This window comes from Lampetra planeri, chromosome 9 (assembly GCF_965212315.1).
Source record: "Lampetra planeri chromosome 9, kcLamPlan1.2.h2, whole genome shotgun sequence".
Classification (NCBI taxonomy): Eukaryota; Metazoa; Chordata; class Hyperoartia; order Petromyzontiformes; family Petromyzontidae; genus Lampetra; species Lampetra planeri.
In genome coordinates this window covers 1,407,402-1,425,282 of record NC_136115.1, presented here as the reverse complement: position 1 = coordinate 1,425,282, position 17,881 = coordinate 1,407,402, and the positions used below count along the sequence as shown (strand labels likewise).

The 17,881-nt window shown below is 53.7% G+C and overlaps 1 protein-coding gene across 1 annotated transcript in view; it reads left to right on the top strand.

Moving 5' to 3' along the window:
• LOC144720535 (calcium-activated potassium channel subunit alpha-1-like) overlaps positions 1-8,493 on the top strand; it is a 98,234-nt gene extending 89,741 nt beyond the window's left edge. Inside the window, exons 27-31 of the mRNA XM_078597321.1 lie at positions 2,273-2,467; positions 2,814-2,932; positions 3,800-3,997; positions 5,147-5,166; positions 7,655-8,493. Coding sequence (XP_078453447.1) covers positions 2,273-2,467; positions 2,814-2,932; positions 3,800-3,997; positions 5,147-5,166; positions 7,655-7,806 — 684 coding nt within the window. The 3' untranslated portion in view covers positions 7,807-8,493. The remainder of the gene's footprint in view (positions 1-2,272; positions 2,468-2,813; positions 2,933-3,799; positions 3,998-5,146; positions 5,167-7,654) is intronic.
• Positions 8,494-17,881: the final 9,388 nt, after the last annotated feature.

Sequence of the window (17,881 nt, the reverse complement as noted above, 5' to 3'; positions counted from 1 at the left end):
GCTTCTGACGATTAAGATAATTCGGTGTCGACTGTGAGGTTGTAGCTTCTTTAGAGATGGGTCCAGTCAGGGTTCATTTCCAACCTGGTCTGTCCGGGTTGGCAGTCTGGAAAAATATCCCTGTGCCCGGCACACTGCGTCCGGTATCCCTCTCGCTACGGCTGCGGATACTGCTTGCCACGTGCGACCCACTCCCAAGTCTCATCGGTGACCCGGAGAACATTCGGCGAGGACTCGAGCGAGCTGTGACGCTGCCTTGACCGGCCCTGGTCGAGTCCAAAGCAAGAGCCGGAGCTGTGGGTCAGCCGCTCTGAGCGTGCATAACGTGAGGCCAGCGGAGTGAGCGTTAACGGGAGCTCCCTGACGATAAACTAACCGGACAGCAGTTTTGCCAAAGTAAACCCTAACTGCGAGCGGAGTAATGAACAACCGTGCTACTGCCACCTTGCGTTACCGACGCACGCCTCGCCAGCCTGTCGCTCCGTCTGAGTTTCTCCAACCTCCCCCCACTCTCCCACCCACTCCCACCACCACCCTCCGCCCCCCCCCCTACCCACGTCTCGCCTGCTGCAATGTAAATGAATTCAGAGTTCAAATTGCGAGCGTTTAAGTGACGCTGTGCAAATCGCAATCAACTCTCGATCGCCCGTGGTGTCGTCTCCATCCACGGGATTAATTACGAATCAAAATGTTATTAACACCGTCACACAATGGACCTCATCTAGCAGTGGAGCGACAGAGGGCTTTTGAAAACCATAGCGGAGTGGTACAACGGTAGCGCAGTGCTGCACGAATAACCTCGCCATCTGAGTTCGATTCCCTGCAGTGGCTAGTAGCGACCACTGCCCATTCCCAACCCACACTGATCCAGTGTGGTGAAGTAGGGTCAAACAATCCCCCACGATCGACACGGAGTGTGGACGCCGCCTTCGTCCAGCGGATGATATACAAAGAGGCAGTAAAGATTGTGGTCAACATTTCTTGCACGGTGAAAACGGGTGTACGAAAATAAAATAACAAAAATACACGAATAACAGCGTCATTGTCGGCAGCACAGCGAATGAGTACGGTCTTTACGGGGCAGATGATGGCAAGAGATGAGAACACATGTACACGCCGCTCTGAACTTAAGTGCATCCATCATCGAGACGATGGTGCCCTCGCCATTCATTTACACATGCCCGCGCACACACACACGCTGTAAGCTGTGCTGCTTCAGGGGCAGGTGAGAGGAGGTCGCACAGTGAGCTGGCACGCCTGAGATCCTGGGCCCAGATCCACGCAGCCGCCTGTCATTAAACCGGGTTCTCGAGTCTAGTGAGGTGATGGTTTAAGCGTGGTCACCAATGACTGTCGTGTTAAATCATGTGGATACAATTCCTTTTATGAAGAATTTTAAAGAAATATCGCTTTGACTGCAATGCAACAAACAATCTCATTGGCAGAGTGCATGGCAACGCACCGCTCCCTGCTGTGTGCACCAGAGGTCACTCGAAGGGATCTGGGCACTAGTTCTGTGATATCCGCTTTCACGGGTCGTTCTCTAAACCGCGACAACAAAGGGGTGTAAATGTAATTATATATAAAATACGCAATATAGTCCAAGGGCTCATTTTCAGGAGGGTCCTACTCCTGCCGCTACATTGGGTTTTTATTTTCAGATGTTTTAAGCCAATTAACGATGAGCTGTGTTCATTATACAAGCCGGAGGAAACCGGAGCCCATAGAGAAAATCCACACGCCCGAGGGGAGAGGCAGCCCTCTACCCCCTCACGAATCTAAACCGATGGCGCTTCGTCCACTTGCTCTACTGCCTTTGCTTGGCAAGCCAGGGAATTGCGCTCCTGCAGGAAGGGAGTTTCACAACGTCTGTGCGCGGTGATCCACCAGCCCTCGCTGCTGCGGCCTCCACAGCGCTGGACTACAGGCAGCCACGTGCAGCAGCAGCAGCGTAGCCACCACCAGCACCGCCCGGGCCTGCAGCCTCTCGTGGTGCCGTGGACGATTTTTTGCGAGAGCGTGTCCCCCGTCCCCTTGTCTGCGTCCGACTGTTCCTAGCACGGCACGAGCGTCGTGGTGACGTCGCCGCCACTTGGGAGCGATCGGCGGCTGTCGGGGTACTGGAATACGCGCGTCGCTATCTTGTCGAGCGCTCGAATAGATGGGTGGCCGACGGGCGATCGAACGCCTGCGATTCTTTCGGCGGCGCTCGTCGGATGCCGCCCGCCGATTTTACCGCTCGCGGCGCTAACGGCCGCGTACGCTCCCGCAGACGTACTTCAACGACAACACGCTGACGCTGATCCGCACGCTGGTGACGGGAGGAGCCACGCCCGACCTCGAGGCCCTGCTGGCGGAGGAGAATGCCCTGCGCGGCGGCTACAGCACGCCGCAGACGCTCGCGAGCCGCGACCGCTGCCGCGTGGCGCAGCTGGCGCTGTCCGACGGGCCCTTCGCTGACCTCGGGGTACATCCCCCGCGCACGCACACACGCACACGCACGCACACACACGCACACACGCACACACGCACACGCACACACGCACACACACACGCACGTACACGCACGCACGTACACGCACGAACGCACGTACACGCACGCACACACACATGCAAACACACACGCACGCACGCACACACACACGCACACACGCACGCACGCACGCACACATGCACGCACACACGCACGCACACACGCACGCACACACGCACGCACTCGAGCATTCCGTTACGCCGTGAACCATCGCGGCGTTAACTGCTCTGGAAGGGCGGCGTTCCTCGCCACCGGCTAATGTGCGGCGTGCGTGTGGCAGGAGGGAGGCTGCTACGGCGAGCTCTTCTGCAAGGCCCTCAAGACGTACAGCATGCTCGCCTTCGGGATCCACAGACTCCGAGACGCCCACCTCAGCACCAACAGCCCGTCACCCAAACGGTGAAGCGTGCGCACCCCCCGCCCCTCCCCCCCACCCCCCGTACAATACCCTCCCACGCACGGCCGGCATCATCTTCATTATCATCAGCCACGTTCTATCCACTTCTGGGTGAAGGATTCGGCATCCCCCCGCGGTCTCGCGACGCGGAAATCCGCACGAGTTGATCTCGTCGCGCTATCGCGGTGGCGGCGTTGGTGGCAGGCGTCCACGTGGGGCGCGATCCCTCCCTTGGCTGCCACTCCGTCGCTAGCCTCGACCGCTTGCCATCCTGTGGCTCATCGCCACGTGACTGCCTTCCCGCTTGTCTGCGGTCAGCCAGAACCTCCGAGTCGTTCTCTCTCTACGAATATGAGCGTCGCATTGTAAGTTGAAATTATGATACATCGTGACCGTTATCATCCCTTCTAGCGATGTGTTCTTCCGCAGCCCACTTGTGTACACGCGCCGAGCGTACCAGAGTGTTCGGGCGATCTCTACCGGGGGCGGATAAATCGCGGCTCATAAGCGGCGGGTCCCCCCCCCCCCCCACGCCGGGCCATTCCAGCGCGGCTCCATGGAGACGCGGATGATTTGTAACTTTTCAACGGGACCTTAATTTCAAAGAAAAAAATTCTGCAGAAGCGGGAGAGGCCCCGGGGTCACTCGCCCACCTGGCAGCGGAGCCACATACGAGTTCACCTGGAGCGCTGCCGCAGATTTCTAAAGTACAAAGCAGGCGACCGGCGCGAGAACGAAACGCCGGCGGCTCGTCGGCTCGTGACGTTGGCCGCCGGTCAACAACGACCACGACCGCCCGGCACACTCCCCCCCCACCCCCACCCCCACCCCACCGAGTGACGCGCGTTCCTCTCCCGCGGGTCGCGCAGCTACGTGATCACCAACCCGCCCTACAACTTCGAGCTCTTCCCGAGCGACCTCATCTTCTGCCTCATGCAGTTCGACTTCAACGCGAGCCAGCCGCGCGGCTCGCACTCCTTCACGGGCAAGCACACCGCCTCGCTGCACTCCATCTCCTCGGCCACGTCCCGCCACAACAAGCCCAGGGCGAGGGACCCCAAGGCCAAGTGAGTGCCGGGTGCCCTGCTGGGCCCCCCAGGGCGTGATGTGGGGTGGGGGTGGCGGGGGGCCTCTATCCCTTCCTACATATATATTTTTTTAATATCGCGTAACGGTCGGAACACTCAACTTGCAATGTGGACGTCGCCAGTTCTCATTTCTCTAACACTGCTTTTTGTGTTTAGTTTGTTGTCCTTGCCCCAGCACCTCCGATTAGCACGGTTGGCTACGTACGGTGCGAATGAAGTTCAACGTACACACGCACAGTTCGATTTGATCTCCCGGAGTGGCAGTCCTCCTAGCCGCTCACCAGAATCGATGGGTGCACCACCACCGCGAGTGAATGTGGGGTCAAATGTGGTTACCTCCCACCTCTTCCAAGTCGTATGGCCCAGGTCTCGCGCTTTGACGAATAAGGGAATTGTACGGGAGAGCCCATTTTATTCATCCAATGGACAGTCAACTACAGTGGTTTAGTGTTCCTTGTCCATCCGATGTTACACAAAGACCTTCGGTTTCCGGATCGCCCTGCGTGTTGCTCCACCTTCTAAGGAACTCGGGAACTCCCTGAATAACTCAGGAACTCAGTTCCTGAAGAAGCTCCCAGCGCGTGAACGTTGGACATCGTGCCGAACAAAAACATTGCGGCACGAGCCAAGACCCCATCGGAGAGCTACGCGGCAGCGCATCGGGGAAAGCCTCCGCGGTCGTTGCGCTGCTACGCTGTTGTTTCCCTCACTGCCGGTGGCCTAACCTCGTCTTCCGTGCCGCCCTCTGTTGCGTGCGTGTGTGCGTGCGTATGCATGTGCGTGCATACGCGTGTGTGTGCATGCATGTGTGTGCGTGCATGTGTGTGCGTGTGTGCGTGTGTGTGTGCGTGTGTGTGTGTGCGTGCGCGTGTGTGCGTACGCGTGTGCGTGCGTGTGCGTGTGTGTGTGCGTGTGTATGTGCGCGTGTGTGTGCGCGTGTGTGTGTGCGTGTGTGTGTGTGCGTGTGTGTGTGCGTGTGCGTGTGTGCGTGTGTGTGTGCGTCTGTGCGTGTGTGCGTGTATGTGTGCGTGTGTGTGTGTGCGTGTGTGCGTGTGTGTGCGTGCGTGCGTGTGCGTGTGTGTGTGCGTGCGTGCGTGCGTGTGTGTGTGCGCGTGTGATCGCACCCAGGAGTAACCGCCCTGGCGCAGGTATTTAGCACAGAGGTCACTCGCCACAGCATGAACCCAGCATGAAGCCACCTCCTCACCTCCTCCTCTTCATTCTTCTTCTTTGAATCTCTCTGCTTGGGACTCACGAGGAATTCGCTTCTTACCCATCGCCGCTGATTTTCTTGAATTTTATTTCCTTCTTCGTCATGATTTTTCAATCTTTTGAGTTTCTTTTTCGGATGCTTCTGACGACCAACGGGGTACGCGCACCACAGCTCACCTTGGGTTAAAACGCTCGGGTACAAGAGAGTTTCAAATGTTTCAGTACAACCTAACATATGGACACCGATGAACACGAATAATTACAATCGTTTATGATCGTAATTGTGTCGGTGCACTGCTGGGCGAAGGCCTGCCTGTTGATTGTGTTGAGCGTCATACTTCACCATGCTGGTTCAATGGCGGGCTGGTGAACTGGGTACCCAGAACCGGTTCAGATATCAGTCGCCGAGTTCGATGTGCAATGCGCCCCCGCGGATTACTGACACTGGCTGAGAGGCAACGACGGTGATACCGGTGGCAGACAGATGGACTGACAGACTGACTGACGGATGCACTGATGCTGACTGACAAATTGAAAGTAGGTTTGTTTTTGGGTTTTTTGCTTTAAAGCGAGGAACCCCCTCCGGCTGATTTTACTCAGAAAATGGTCAAAAATGGAACTCCGTCAAAAAGTGTAATGCTGCGTTTGACACGTCTGCAAGGCTGACGGGAATGTCTTGCTTACTGTGTTGGTGATATCAAAACACCAAACATGTCGGTTTGTTCGTGCTCCGGCAATCTTTACAACCTTGTAGCAGAGTTTGGAATTGTAAAAAAAATATCACAAAAACCTGGATCGACAAATTCCCAATGCAGTTGCAGCTGTGCAACGGTTATGGCACTGCACGATTCCCGGACGTGGCTAACAACGTTAGTGGCGAGTGACACCACAACCGCACTGACCAGCGCGGTGAAGTATGGTCAAACAACTCCCCACGACCGGCATGGACCGGAGGCGCCTGCATCCAGAAGTGGATTGATAAACGAGTAACAGCCTCTAAATGTTTCGTACGGGCGACTTAAATTAATTTTATAAAATACATGACAGCTAAATTTGCAACATTCACACACACCTGACCTGTAGCCTGATGTACACGATTTTCAATTTGTGTTTATATTTGCGTTTCTATGCTTTGTTTGCGACAGTTTGCATTCACTTTTCGTTTTGTTTCTAATCCCCACCTTTTAGCGAAAGCGGTGCAGCCCTTGGATTAATACGCAACCGGTAATTACTGTCGCTGTGCCGTGGGCCGTGTGTACATATCTTGCTAGGCGTGCAAGTCGGCTGGCGTAGCTATCGAGTGTGCAGACGGTGCAACTGCACAGGGCCGCCACCCACGTGCCTACCACCCCTCCTCAGCCTATCAGGGCGGTGAAGGGAAATGGAGCTGGGGAGGGACCATTTAATTCGTTGTACCAGGGCCCGTGCCAACCACGCTACACCGCTAGTGACAACAACGAGCACAATGCATCACAGGCCTGGCTGCGCGCATATCTCTCGAGAATTAACAGAGAGGGAACACAATTTATTGCAGGAACAATGCGACTTAAAACGAAAATGACCAAACACGTTGCACCCATTGGCCAGAGGGGCAGGCCCACCCAGAGGTTCAGAATTCCACGTGGGGCCTCTTTCTCATTCGCTACGTTCAAGCCTACATCAGAATTCAAACAAAATTACCACTTTTTCGATCAAATCATTACATAATTATAATAACGCAATGCAACAAGACAAACCAGGCCGCTCGTGAGGACCCTCTTTTGTGTGAGGCCCATGTCACACTGTCCCTGCGACACCCCGCCACCACCAAGTCGGGCATCCCTTTGAAGGATGCCCCCAGCACTGGGCTACAAATGGGGGGCAGCACCCATTTCATCCCTGTGCCAACCACGCTATGCCGCCGATTGCAGTGCATGCTCGTGCCGCAGTATCCCGTGCCGTGGCCGTACTTTCTCGCCCGTTGTAGAGCCGCGTTTTCTCTAAACGTCGCCGTGGCTTCAGAGACATTTCCATTCCATCGCCCCGCTCCGAGCGGCTGCCGCGACGCTCTCCCGCGCCGTCGAAGCCGCCCTTCTCGGCTCGCACCGCGCGCGTCGGTCCGGCGCGACGTCCGGCGCGTCGTCGTAGCTCCGTGCGCCGCGCCCCCAAGAAGCTCCCGGACACGCGGAGCGGAACGTCGGACGTCGCGCCCGACGGCCACGCGGCACGACCCGAAAACGCGGCGGAGAAGCCGTGGGGCGCAATCGCAAAAACCTACGCGGCGGTTTTATCGACGGTCGTCTTTTTTTTTTGTAATTTCACTGATGCTTTTGTCATTTTTGTAACGGTGTTGCGTGCGCATGTGTGTGCCTGTGTGTGCGCGTGCGTGCGTGGTATCCCTCCCTTGTCCTTCTCTCCGTGTCACCCTCCTACCTGTCACGGCAGACAAGCAGTGGTACCCCGACGAGGTGGAGGATGCAGTCAACCGCAACATACTCATTAAGCCGATGAATCCGCAGCTGTCAAACCAGATCAACCAATTCAAGGCGATAGGCAGCCCGATCCCTCCAATCCGGGAGATGGAGGATGAATGCTGAGATTTCGCTGCCTCATCGCTCTCACGCGCTCTCTCTCTCTTTATCTCTCTTTCCGCTGAATAACACTCTCGCGTTGCGTAGCGCCAGTGAACGATACCCGGGGACGGGTTGTCAAGGCGCACAGATACCACGAGATGCTTTGAACTGCAGCAAATTGCTGAGTAGATTGCGAGCGAGCGTGGCTTGGCATGGGCTCTGGTGCATAGAATCAAACGAGCCGTCCTCCATCCCCACCGCCCCACCACACACGCGCCCTTCATAGCCAAAATGCGCGTTGCCGGTGCAGTTGCACCGCCTGCACACTCGACGGCGACTGCGCCGCTGCTGCGCATCACGCCTGACCCCGGCGCGCCGTCCCCCCCTTCCTCGCCGCTGCCTTCCACGCGTCGCAAACCTCGACCGCGTCCGCTCGTGCGCCGACCTGGCGCCAAAGGTGAGGCTGAGACGACGCGGCTTGGGTGCCCGATCTGCGTGTCTCCACGCTCTTCCCTCTACCCCATCGGAGTCTCCTCCCCGCCTCCTCCGCCTCCTCCGCCTCCACTGTGAGAATTGACCAAAAGCTCACTGGCGTTAAACGGCGCGGTCCGCGCGAGTGTTCGAGAGGATCGTGGCCAGCGGCGTCGTTATGCACGAGTGCGCAGGCCGTGCAACTGCGCCGGGGTCCATCGGCCGGAGGGACCCAGAGGCCCCAGGGATTACAAAGAGAGGTGGGGGTGGGGGGGGCGGTTAGCCTGTTTGGGGGGTCCCATAGCATGCTTTACACCGGGGCCCATGCCAATGACGCCACGCCGCGGGTTTTAAGAGTTGCCAGGAATCGAGTTGCGCGAAGATTCATCGCGTGAAGAAATATCGCGGCGTGCGTGATTCTAAGCCGGGGGGACAAGCCCACGTGACGTCGATTGCCGAAGTCGCTGACAGCTGCCATTCATCCTGGCCCAGGGTTTCCTGTACATGTCAACGGTTTGCTGTTGTCAGGGAAGGCATTTCTACCGCTACACCATCCCTGCAGTAGAATCTGCATCAAAAAATCCCCCTCCGCCGCGTGTAGCCTTTAAGAGACTGTTGGGGGCACGTGCTGTTAGCGAGCACCGATGAAGGCCCGACCGATGCACCACATCCTGGTGGTGGTGCCTGCACCACGCCGAGCCGCCTCCTGTCTCCCGAGTGCCGATGTTTACGCACCGCACCAGGTCCTCTTTTAAAGCGGAGTCGACCTTGGGGAGGCCCGGAGCAGGTGCCGATGTCACGTCGTCACTGGCGATGCTAGCCGCGGCTGGGGAATTGAACTCGGGTGCCGCTGCGTTTCATGGCACGGCGCGCTAATCGCAGGGCCACCGCTCAGTCTGGGTGAACGCTGGCGTCGCACGCGAACCTTGACGTTTCCCAATTTGCACAAAGCCTACTTCTACGTCACATTCCAGTCATAGGTATATGCGTTCAATAATAATGGATTTAAAATAATTATTATATTACACCTACAGCCCTTCTTTCAGTTCCACTGCTGGACGAAGGCCTCCACACGCCACGTGGGGGGGGGGGGGGGCTCTCATGGCGATTGTTGAACTGCTCGACTCTGTTCGGGCAAGGGTGGCGCGCAGGAATAACCGGTCCAGATATCGCTCGCCACCGATGCAAGCCACGGCGGGAATGGAATCGCTCAGGGTCACCGGGTGTTCATTTCGCGGTGCGCTAAAACCCACTGCGCACCGCGCGTTCACGTGTGCGGGCGTGTAGTCACTTGAAGATGTTTCTTGTTTTGTTGCGGTTGCACCCGAGTCAAGAGCCGCATGGCTCACAGGGTTATACCTAATACATGAAACTCAAACGAGTGTGCACCAAAAGGGGTGCACGGAAATCCGTGGGAAGTCGGTCGATTTTAGAATCACGTCTCCCCTAATAATGACGGCAGGCTTGTTTTGAAGCCGAGTCCCGGTCACGCGTTGTTCTACGCGTGCCGTGCAGTGTGTCCGTCGGCGTTACGGTTTTTAGAAGAAAAAATAACCGATTGATAATTAATCGTTGTCGCGTCCGTATTTTTAACCATCCCGCGTGGGAGGCGAGCAATCTGCCCCGTAGCCCGTGGGTAACAATGACGTCATATCCACCAGGTCTCCTCCTCCATCGAGGAGGAGATCTGTAGCTTTCGACTCTGAATTCATTTGCATTGCAGCAGGCGAGACTTGGGCTGGGGTTGAGGGTGGAACGGGAGGCGGGGGGGTAATCTGTGTGAAATGAAGATTGCCTCTTTCACTTTGAAGTGCTGGTAGCAGCCACAGTGGAGAGACCTCGTGGTATTTGAACATCAATCGCGGCTACCGCGCTCTCGACTCGGCGTGTCCGGCGAAGAAATCGTGCGATTTTGTCGGCGCGTGTCGGAGCGCGCCACCACCCCACGACCCAGTCAACCCCGCAGGGTTGAGCCTGGCCCGGATGGCTCATAGCCACCAGGGCTTGCCACGTGTTGTAAGCGTGGCGGGCGGGGGGGGGGGCCTCGTGTGCTAGCTCGGGTTTTTCTCCGAGTTCTTAGCTTTCCTGGCACGCGAAACCAAATGCTCGTGAATGTAACCGGAGGAAACACATTCCAGCAGGACACGTCTCAAAGAGAGCCATGAGACTCAGGCCTTCCGGAGTAACTCATTGACAGGAATAATATTAAACGTAAGAATAGGTTTTACCTTTTCAGGCAATAAAAACAGTTGTGTCAAGATGTTAAAACACCAAACAGAATCCTTATTCAAGGAATCAAGTCTGCATTAACCACGCGTACTTGTGGTGAACATGCAAACAAACATGCTTTGATAAGATGTTTGCATTGCCTTTGAAACTGATTGGCCTACACCAGGGACAGCATCCTTTATGGCCGAGTCTCACTCCCAGTATCAGACCAGAGAACGCCAAACGGCGAACAGTTCAAAGACAATGCCACACGTATCAGAGCATTTGTAGCTGGGGGTGAGCAACTGTATAATTGGACCTTTTTTCCAGTATTAAAAAGGTCCCATGATACGAATAATATTGTTCGTTAGAGGGCAACGCTACATTTACACTTTCATATGTAAAACAAAATTCAGACGCATGGGCACTCCCAGAAGTGGGTGAAGGTAGAGGCGCAGCCCTGCAATTGCTCACGCACGCCACTGCTGACAGAGCTAGGAGTGGGGAAGTCATCCGTTGATTGCCCTGTGTACGCCTTTAAGATTGCTGATGATGTCAAGAAGGATTCGTAAATCACAGTGATGGGCAGTTGAGACAGTCTGCAGCTCGTGGTGGTGGTGGCGGCGGAGTTGGTAATCGTGTATTAAATTACAGCATTTACAAACGTGTACTCTGTATTATACACGTAAACCTTTCGGCGCATCGTCCACGGACTTGCACACGGGGCAATTCACCCATGAACAGCTTCAGGTCATTCAGGGATAAGTCAGGAATCAAGTATAGATTGCCTAAAAATGTCATTCAGACTTAACGCTCGGTAATGTGGGGGAGTTGTTTGACTATACTTCACCGCTTAACATGTAGGCTTTCACAACCAATATCCTCCATCATACAGGGGGTTTTTTTGGGGGGTTAGATCGCGTAAATATAAATGTGTCGTTAAACCTGTCACCACCCGACAACCAACTAGTAAGGGTTGTCACGTAAACAGAACGTGGCCAATTCGTTACTAGTACAGCACACCGGTGTGTTGGACAACAACACCACAGCATTGGTCAGTGCGGCACAGCGCACTCGCTTCGAGAAGTTCGTCTGAACGTGTTGAAGATTTGAGAAGTCTGCCCGAGTTGTTGATTTGCCCTTCAAACTGCCAGGATATTTTGTGTTGAGTTATGCGCAGATTATAGGATTGCCCGCGATATGGTGAAACGAACGATACGATGTACCGACAGACAAAGTCCACGGCAGTGGTGTTGTCTTTCTTTGCAACACGCCGTTCTATTGTGCTTATCGTGGTACCGATATATTTTTAAACAAAACAGTTGTATTAGCCGGCAAAAATATTTACGAACTAACAAAAGCAACACACGCAGAGAAAAGTGAGGTTCAAACTAAATGGCTATTTTAGTGATTCAATTGCTGCTTTGCAGAATGTCGGTCACATGACACGTCATCGGCGTGGTTAATTAAGTTTGTTAATTAGCTCTCGACGGCAAGCTTGTGTGAATTACGAAGTTGGAGAACGTTTCGGTGGAACCTTGCCTCGCCCCTGGAAGTTCAGACGGCAAGGCAACGAGAAACAGGGAACGATAGCGATCGCGAAACACACAAAATTACGAGGGGTGGGTGGGGGGGGTTGATATCGCGATAATTATATCGTGATAATTACATCGCGAAAACATGATATCGCGATAATCGTCGTGACGATTCGTATTGTCGTAAATTATATCACGGCAACTCTAAATATATATATAGCACGAATGCAGTGCACTAACAACACGTAATAACGTACGCGTGAAAAACAATGATTGTCGTGAACGTACACGCCGCCGTCGGTATGACCTTCATGACATTAAAGCGGCGAAGGCGTCGGGCGATTATTTTATTTTCATTGCAGACCCCGGTGCCTGCCAGCTGATTTGCTTGGACGCGGAGTGAGCCACTCGGGCCGCTCCGTGCGGCCACCACGTTCCTGTTGGCAACTCAGAGACGGGGAGATGCGCCGCGATGAATGAACGGGAGCGCGGGTTGGACGTGAGCGCGCGTGTGGCCGCGATGTCACTCGTGCCTGGGTCGCACGCAACATCTCCACACGGCTGCGATGCGATGTGAAGTGCACGTTCGATTCATTGTGCATGTTGTGGTTGCAGCATCGGTAGGGCTCTTCAGTAACCCCCCCCCCTCACTACCCACTCAGCCTCCAAATATAAAGATCCCCCCGTATATAGCCTTTAACAGACTGTTGGGACAAGTGCTGTTAGCGAGCACCTATGAAGGTCTGCACGGCACACGAAGGTAGTGGCTTGGCCACACAAAGACAAATATCCCCCGTATAGCCTTTGACAGACTGTTGGGGCAAGTGCTGTTAGCGAGCACCTATGCGTGTGTGTGTGAGCGCTCACCACACGCGCGCACAAGAGGCAGGCACGTGGCTTTGAATGCATTAAATACAATAAATGATCATCTTTAAAGTGACCACACTGAACTGCCTGGGGGGGGGGGGGGGGGTAAAGAAAACTGAAGCTGTAATGTGAATTGCAAACTGCAACGCGGAGAGGCGTTAACTCGGCCGGTTTACTGAAACTTACAGTGGTTGGTCGGCTCGGAGGGAGCGCGTGGCAGCCCAACTGCTGGGACGTGGGGTCGAGAAAATGTGTTTTGATGCCTTTAGGGAGGGAGCGGTGGATAATCGGTATTCTTCTCGTTGGTGGGTTGGCCTAGCACGTATCTAAGTGATCTATGCGCGACCTATTAGATGTACGAATGCATATTACCGGCTATAATCACCAAGAAATGTCTGTCCGTCCCGCGCGTGACGTCACTCCACATGAGGCCCACCCCCCGCGTGACGTCACTGCACATGAGGCCCGCCCCCCCTCATTAATATTCATGAGTGGGTGGATTTTTACACTAACGCAGAGTGAGGTCGAGCTGAATTAAATAATTGATTACGCAAAGTCGCTTCAAACGTGACGTTTCTTTACAGAAAGTGACGGTAAAAAATTAATCTCCGCAACAGAGTGCTACATCCGTGCGTGACGTCACTGCAATGGAGCCCCCCCCTTAATTAATATTCATGCCCGCGTGGAAATTTACACTAACGCACAAGATCGCGCATTCCACATGCCGCACCCCTCCCATTAATAATCTTGAGCAGGTGACGTCACTCCACATGGCGCACCCCTCCCCAATAACCATTAGCGGGTGACGTCACTCCACATGGAGCAACCCCCCCCCCCCCTCATTAATAATCATGAGCTGAACAATTTTTCTATTGAATATTTCAGATTTACTGCAATATACACTCACCCTCCTTGGACGGGCAAACAAGCTAGTTTGAATTATATTGGTCATTCACACAACTCCAACCTCTAACCTTGGACCAACTGGTGCATAAGCAAGGAGAAGAATCACGTGGCAATGGATCAAAAATGTCAGTGGGACATGTATACTCTATATATCTATGTATTAAGGTGTACGTTTGATACATTTATTTACGTATTTATTTATAACGCCTCTTAACTAGCGAGGGCCGAGTTGGGAGTGAGGCGCTGCTCGCTCTGCGGAACACGGAGAGAAACGTCGCAACAACAGGGCGCCATGTTGGCGAGATGTTAACTACCTCGCCTGGTACGCAGGGGGTCGTGGGTTAGATCCCGACCCTGACGCCTGCTGCTGTATATTTGGAGTTTGCGGTGTCTCTCTCCCCGTGGTCGCGTGGATTTTTCTCCAGGTCCTCTGTCCCCCCCCCCCCACACACATTTAGAATCGACATCACGCGTTTAGAGTATTTGGTTGCTGCTATAAAATGTCCACGTGATGTTGATGACGAGCCACTTCGTTGAGCTGTCATTTGTGATCGCCAGGTCGCTTCTGACAAATAGCCACGGAACTCAGTGGGGCCTTACCTGGTCGAAACACCGAATAAGCCCCTCTCCTCTCCCGTGCGGTTATCTTGCGGGTCGCTGCCCTGGTTCGATCGGTGCGATTCATCTGACGCTCACCGCCCACGTTCCAGAAACTTCTCCCAGAACTTGAGGAGCGAAAGAGGGTCCCAGGACGTGGAGCGAAACGTCGGACATCGTACCAAACATCGCGTGGAGCAGCCCGAAAGCACATCTGATAGCTACACAGCACAAATCGTGACAAAAAAGACCCCTATATTGTTATTTGGTGACGCTGCTGCGTCCGCAATGGTGCAGAAGCACAATTAACAGCACAAAATATCAACACATTCGTCAATAACACTGTGTGGCCTTAAAATGAAAAACATATATAATGTGCGACGTTTCGGGCAATGTGCTATGAAGAAGGGCCATCCCCTGAAACGTCGCCTATTCTATATACGGTATATATGCCCCTTTGAATGCAACGGTCTTTATTGACGAACGTGTTGAGTTTTATTTTACTCGGTGGCATACAAATGTGATGTCACGTCAAGTGGAGGCCCTCCAATGTTGGAGGCACCGCGCCCGAACGTAGTCGCCTTCGTGAAATCCGCAGAAGCTGCCCAAGGCCGCTACAGAGATGGCACAGAGAAAAAAAAACCTAAGAGTATGGCACAGAGAGGCAGTGCTGTGGCGACAAAGACAAAGATCTCCCGTATAGCCATGAACTGACTGTTGGGGCAAGTGCTGTGAGCGAGCACCTTATGACGGCCGTCACGACGGACGATGGTGTGGGTGTCCGGTACCATGCCCGGCCGTCTTTGTATCCCCCAAATGCCGACGTTTTACGCACGGCACCAGGTAGTATTCATTTCAAGGCTGAGTCACTGGTGTTGGTGGGCGGCCCTGAGCGGAAATCGAATTCGGGTCGCCGGGTTCGTAGTGCAGCGCGCTAACCGCTGCGCCACCGCTCCCCCACACTCAACTGACGGGGCCACAACCGCCGCTCGACGCTGCTGGGATGGAGCGCGTCTCTTGCGTACTCGCGTCTGTGAGAAGAAAATAACGAGCTTCATAGCTCATCGGATTCCTCCAGTATAAATGAATATTCTGATTGTGTCTGCTCGTCACGCAGCCACGAGGACGAGCAGACACCGACACGTGTTGTTTCATCACTTATCACGGGACCAGAAAGTAATTTTACCTTGTCCCGCAACAAAGCAAACACAATCTATGTTGTGCGTACGGCATGTTGACAACGTGATATGGCTTCTATTTTTAAATATCTGCAGTTTACCGTTGAGGCTCAGCAAGAGGTTCTGTGTAGGTAGGTGTAGGTATGAACTAGGTTAGGTGTGCAGTGGGTTCACACGCTCTGTCTTTGCTTGCGTTTGTGTCGTATATTTATATATCCACACGCGTAGCTGCGTGTGTGTACGCGCGCGCGTGTGTGTGTGTGTACAGGCTGGGTTTGTCACGTGCGCTGGTTGATGATTGTGACCGTGTCGATTCCGCCACTGCTACTGCAGCTACCAACTCTCTGCTCACATTGTCAATACTTTCATTCGCCGTCATTGAATTCCACGAGTCAGACGCAAACGTTTGGTCACGTCGTACGTTATTAATTAGTTAACGCAGCTTCTTTACGCCGCCTTATCTGTGTGACTGGTTCGAGGTTTCAATGCCACAGCACCACCGCCGCAAAACAGCATCATAAATTCGCACAGGGTTCCAATTGAGAAGTTTGCAGGATTAACTCGGTTGATTGGCGTTATATTATTTGTTTTTAAACCACGTACTCTCCGTGAGTAAACGTCTCCCAGGATGTAAGCAACCTGATTGGTTCTCTCTGACGGCCACTTACAGGTGTCACGTGATGTCGATGATATTACTCCACGTGCGGTCTTAAACAGCGCCGTTCCTATTGGAGTCGCCCGTCTACGATTGGGCAGCATCTGTCACGTGTGGCCGACGTCGACTTGAAATCCTTTCTGCGATCGGACACAATCCCATCGCGTGCATGCCGACTCGGCCTCTTCGCAGTGTCCCAAATGCATTGATTCAAACATCATGCAGAGGGCAGCTACCGCTGTATCCTGTTCGTGAGGATGATCAGTCGTTCTATGAAAGGATGTTATTCCTTTCTCCGACCTATCAATGTTCATGGCAATTTTTTTGTTTGAATGAATGGCACTTATTCGATCGAAACAAACAAACTCCGGCGCATTGGAAACCCCGAATTAGACGTGATGTGCTCAGCTGTAGCATTGTGCATGTGTACAGTCGCCGAGGATGCTTTCGTTACAGGGAAAAAAAGGTACACAATTGAATCGGATGTTTGAACACGTTAATTATCACACGGGACCTACTTCTGACAAAACCCCATCTCCGACGGTGTGTTTAGCTGAAGCGCGTGTTTAGTTACAGAGTTTGTAAAAACATTTTTGAGATTAATATTTTATCTGCAGGGACAAAGACGCGTAGTGTGTAGCCATGCCTTCAGTCCTGTGTGTCAGATGTAGCGTTTGTGTGCGCGTATACACAACGTGTGGTGCGCCATCTTCACATATTTAAGAAATGTCTGCTGATGAGATGTCAATGTGCATGAGCGTGTGTGCGCGTGTACCCGTGTGCGCGCGCGCGTGCGTGTGTGTGTGTGCATATGATGGGCCTCAAAATGCATATCCCTAATTTATAGATAACGATGTAAATACATGTACATGATTTAATTTTGTATGATTTTTTTCCTGCTATCTGGAATAAAGCCTATGTGATCGGTAAAACCACATTCCTGTCGATATGCGGTCTTCTTCAACACGTCTTGCACGAACTTTGTTGTTTTTTTATGTCACCTCCGGTTTGCAAAACGGGGCGTTGGGAGGGGCATGGTGGGGTGCGGAGTGGCAAATTGAGTTCAGTACTCAAGTTTCTGCGCTTCAAATAGTCCACGGGGCAATGCGGATAAGTGTATCCGTACCACCTAAGGTAGCAAGCAAACCGTTAGTCGTAACCGATTAATTCGACCAAATACGGAGTGAATGACTGGATCAACCCCATGCACTCATTTAAAATAGTTACCGCATAAATGCACTGTCGTTAGCCACGGCAAGAAATCCGAGCCACGCATGTTATGCCACCTCATCCCGCAGGTGGTGCCGACAAAGTGAAACATCTGATCTGGGCTCACGTGGGTGCGTGGGGCCTGGCGGGGAGGAGCAGCAGCGCTCCTCGTGCGGTCCTCGTGCGGTGATGTGCCCTTGAATCGCGCCGCCAGAGGGTGGCGAGCGGTGGCGCAGCGGTTAGCGCTACGAACCTGGAGACCCGAGTCCGTTTCCCGCTCACGACAAACACCCAGTGACGATTATCCGAACCGCTCCTGGCCCTCCCCTAGGTCGACTCAGCCTCAAATGAGTACCTGGGGCTGTGTGTAAGCATTGCCACTGGGGAGACAAAGCCGGCCGGGCGTGATGCTGCCCACCCACCGCCGTGTGTACAGTACCGGCCTTTATATGCGCTATTCGCTAACAGCACTT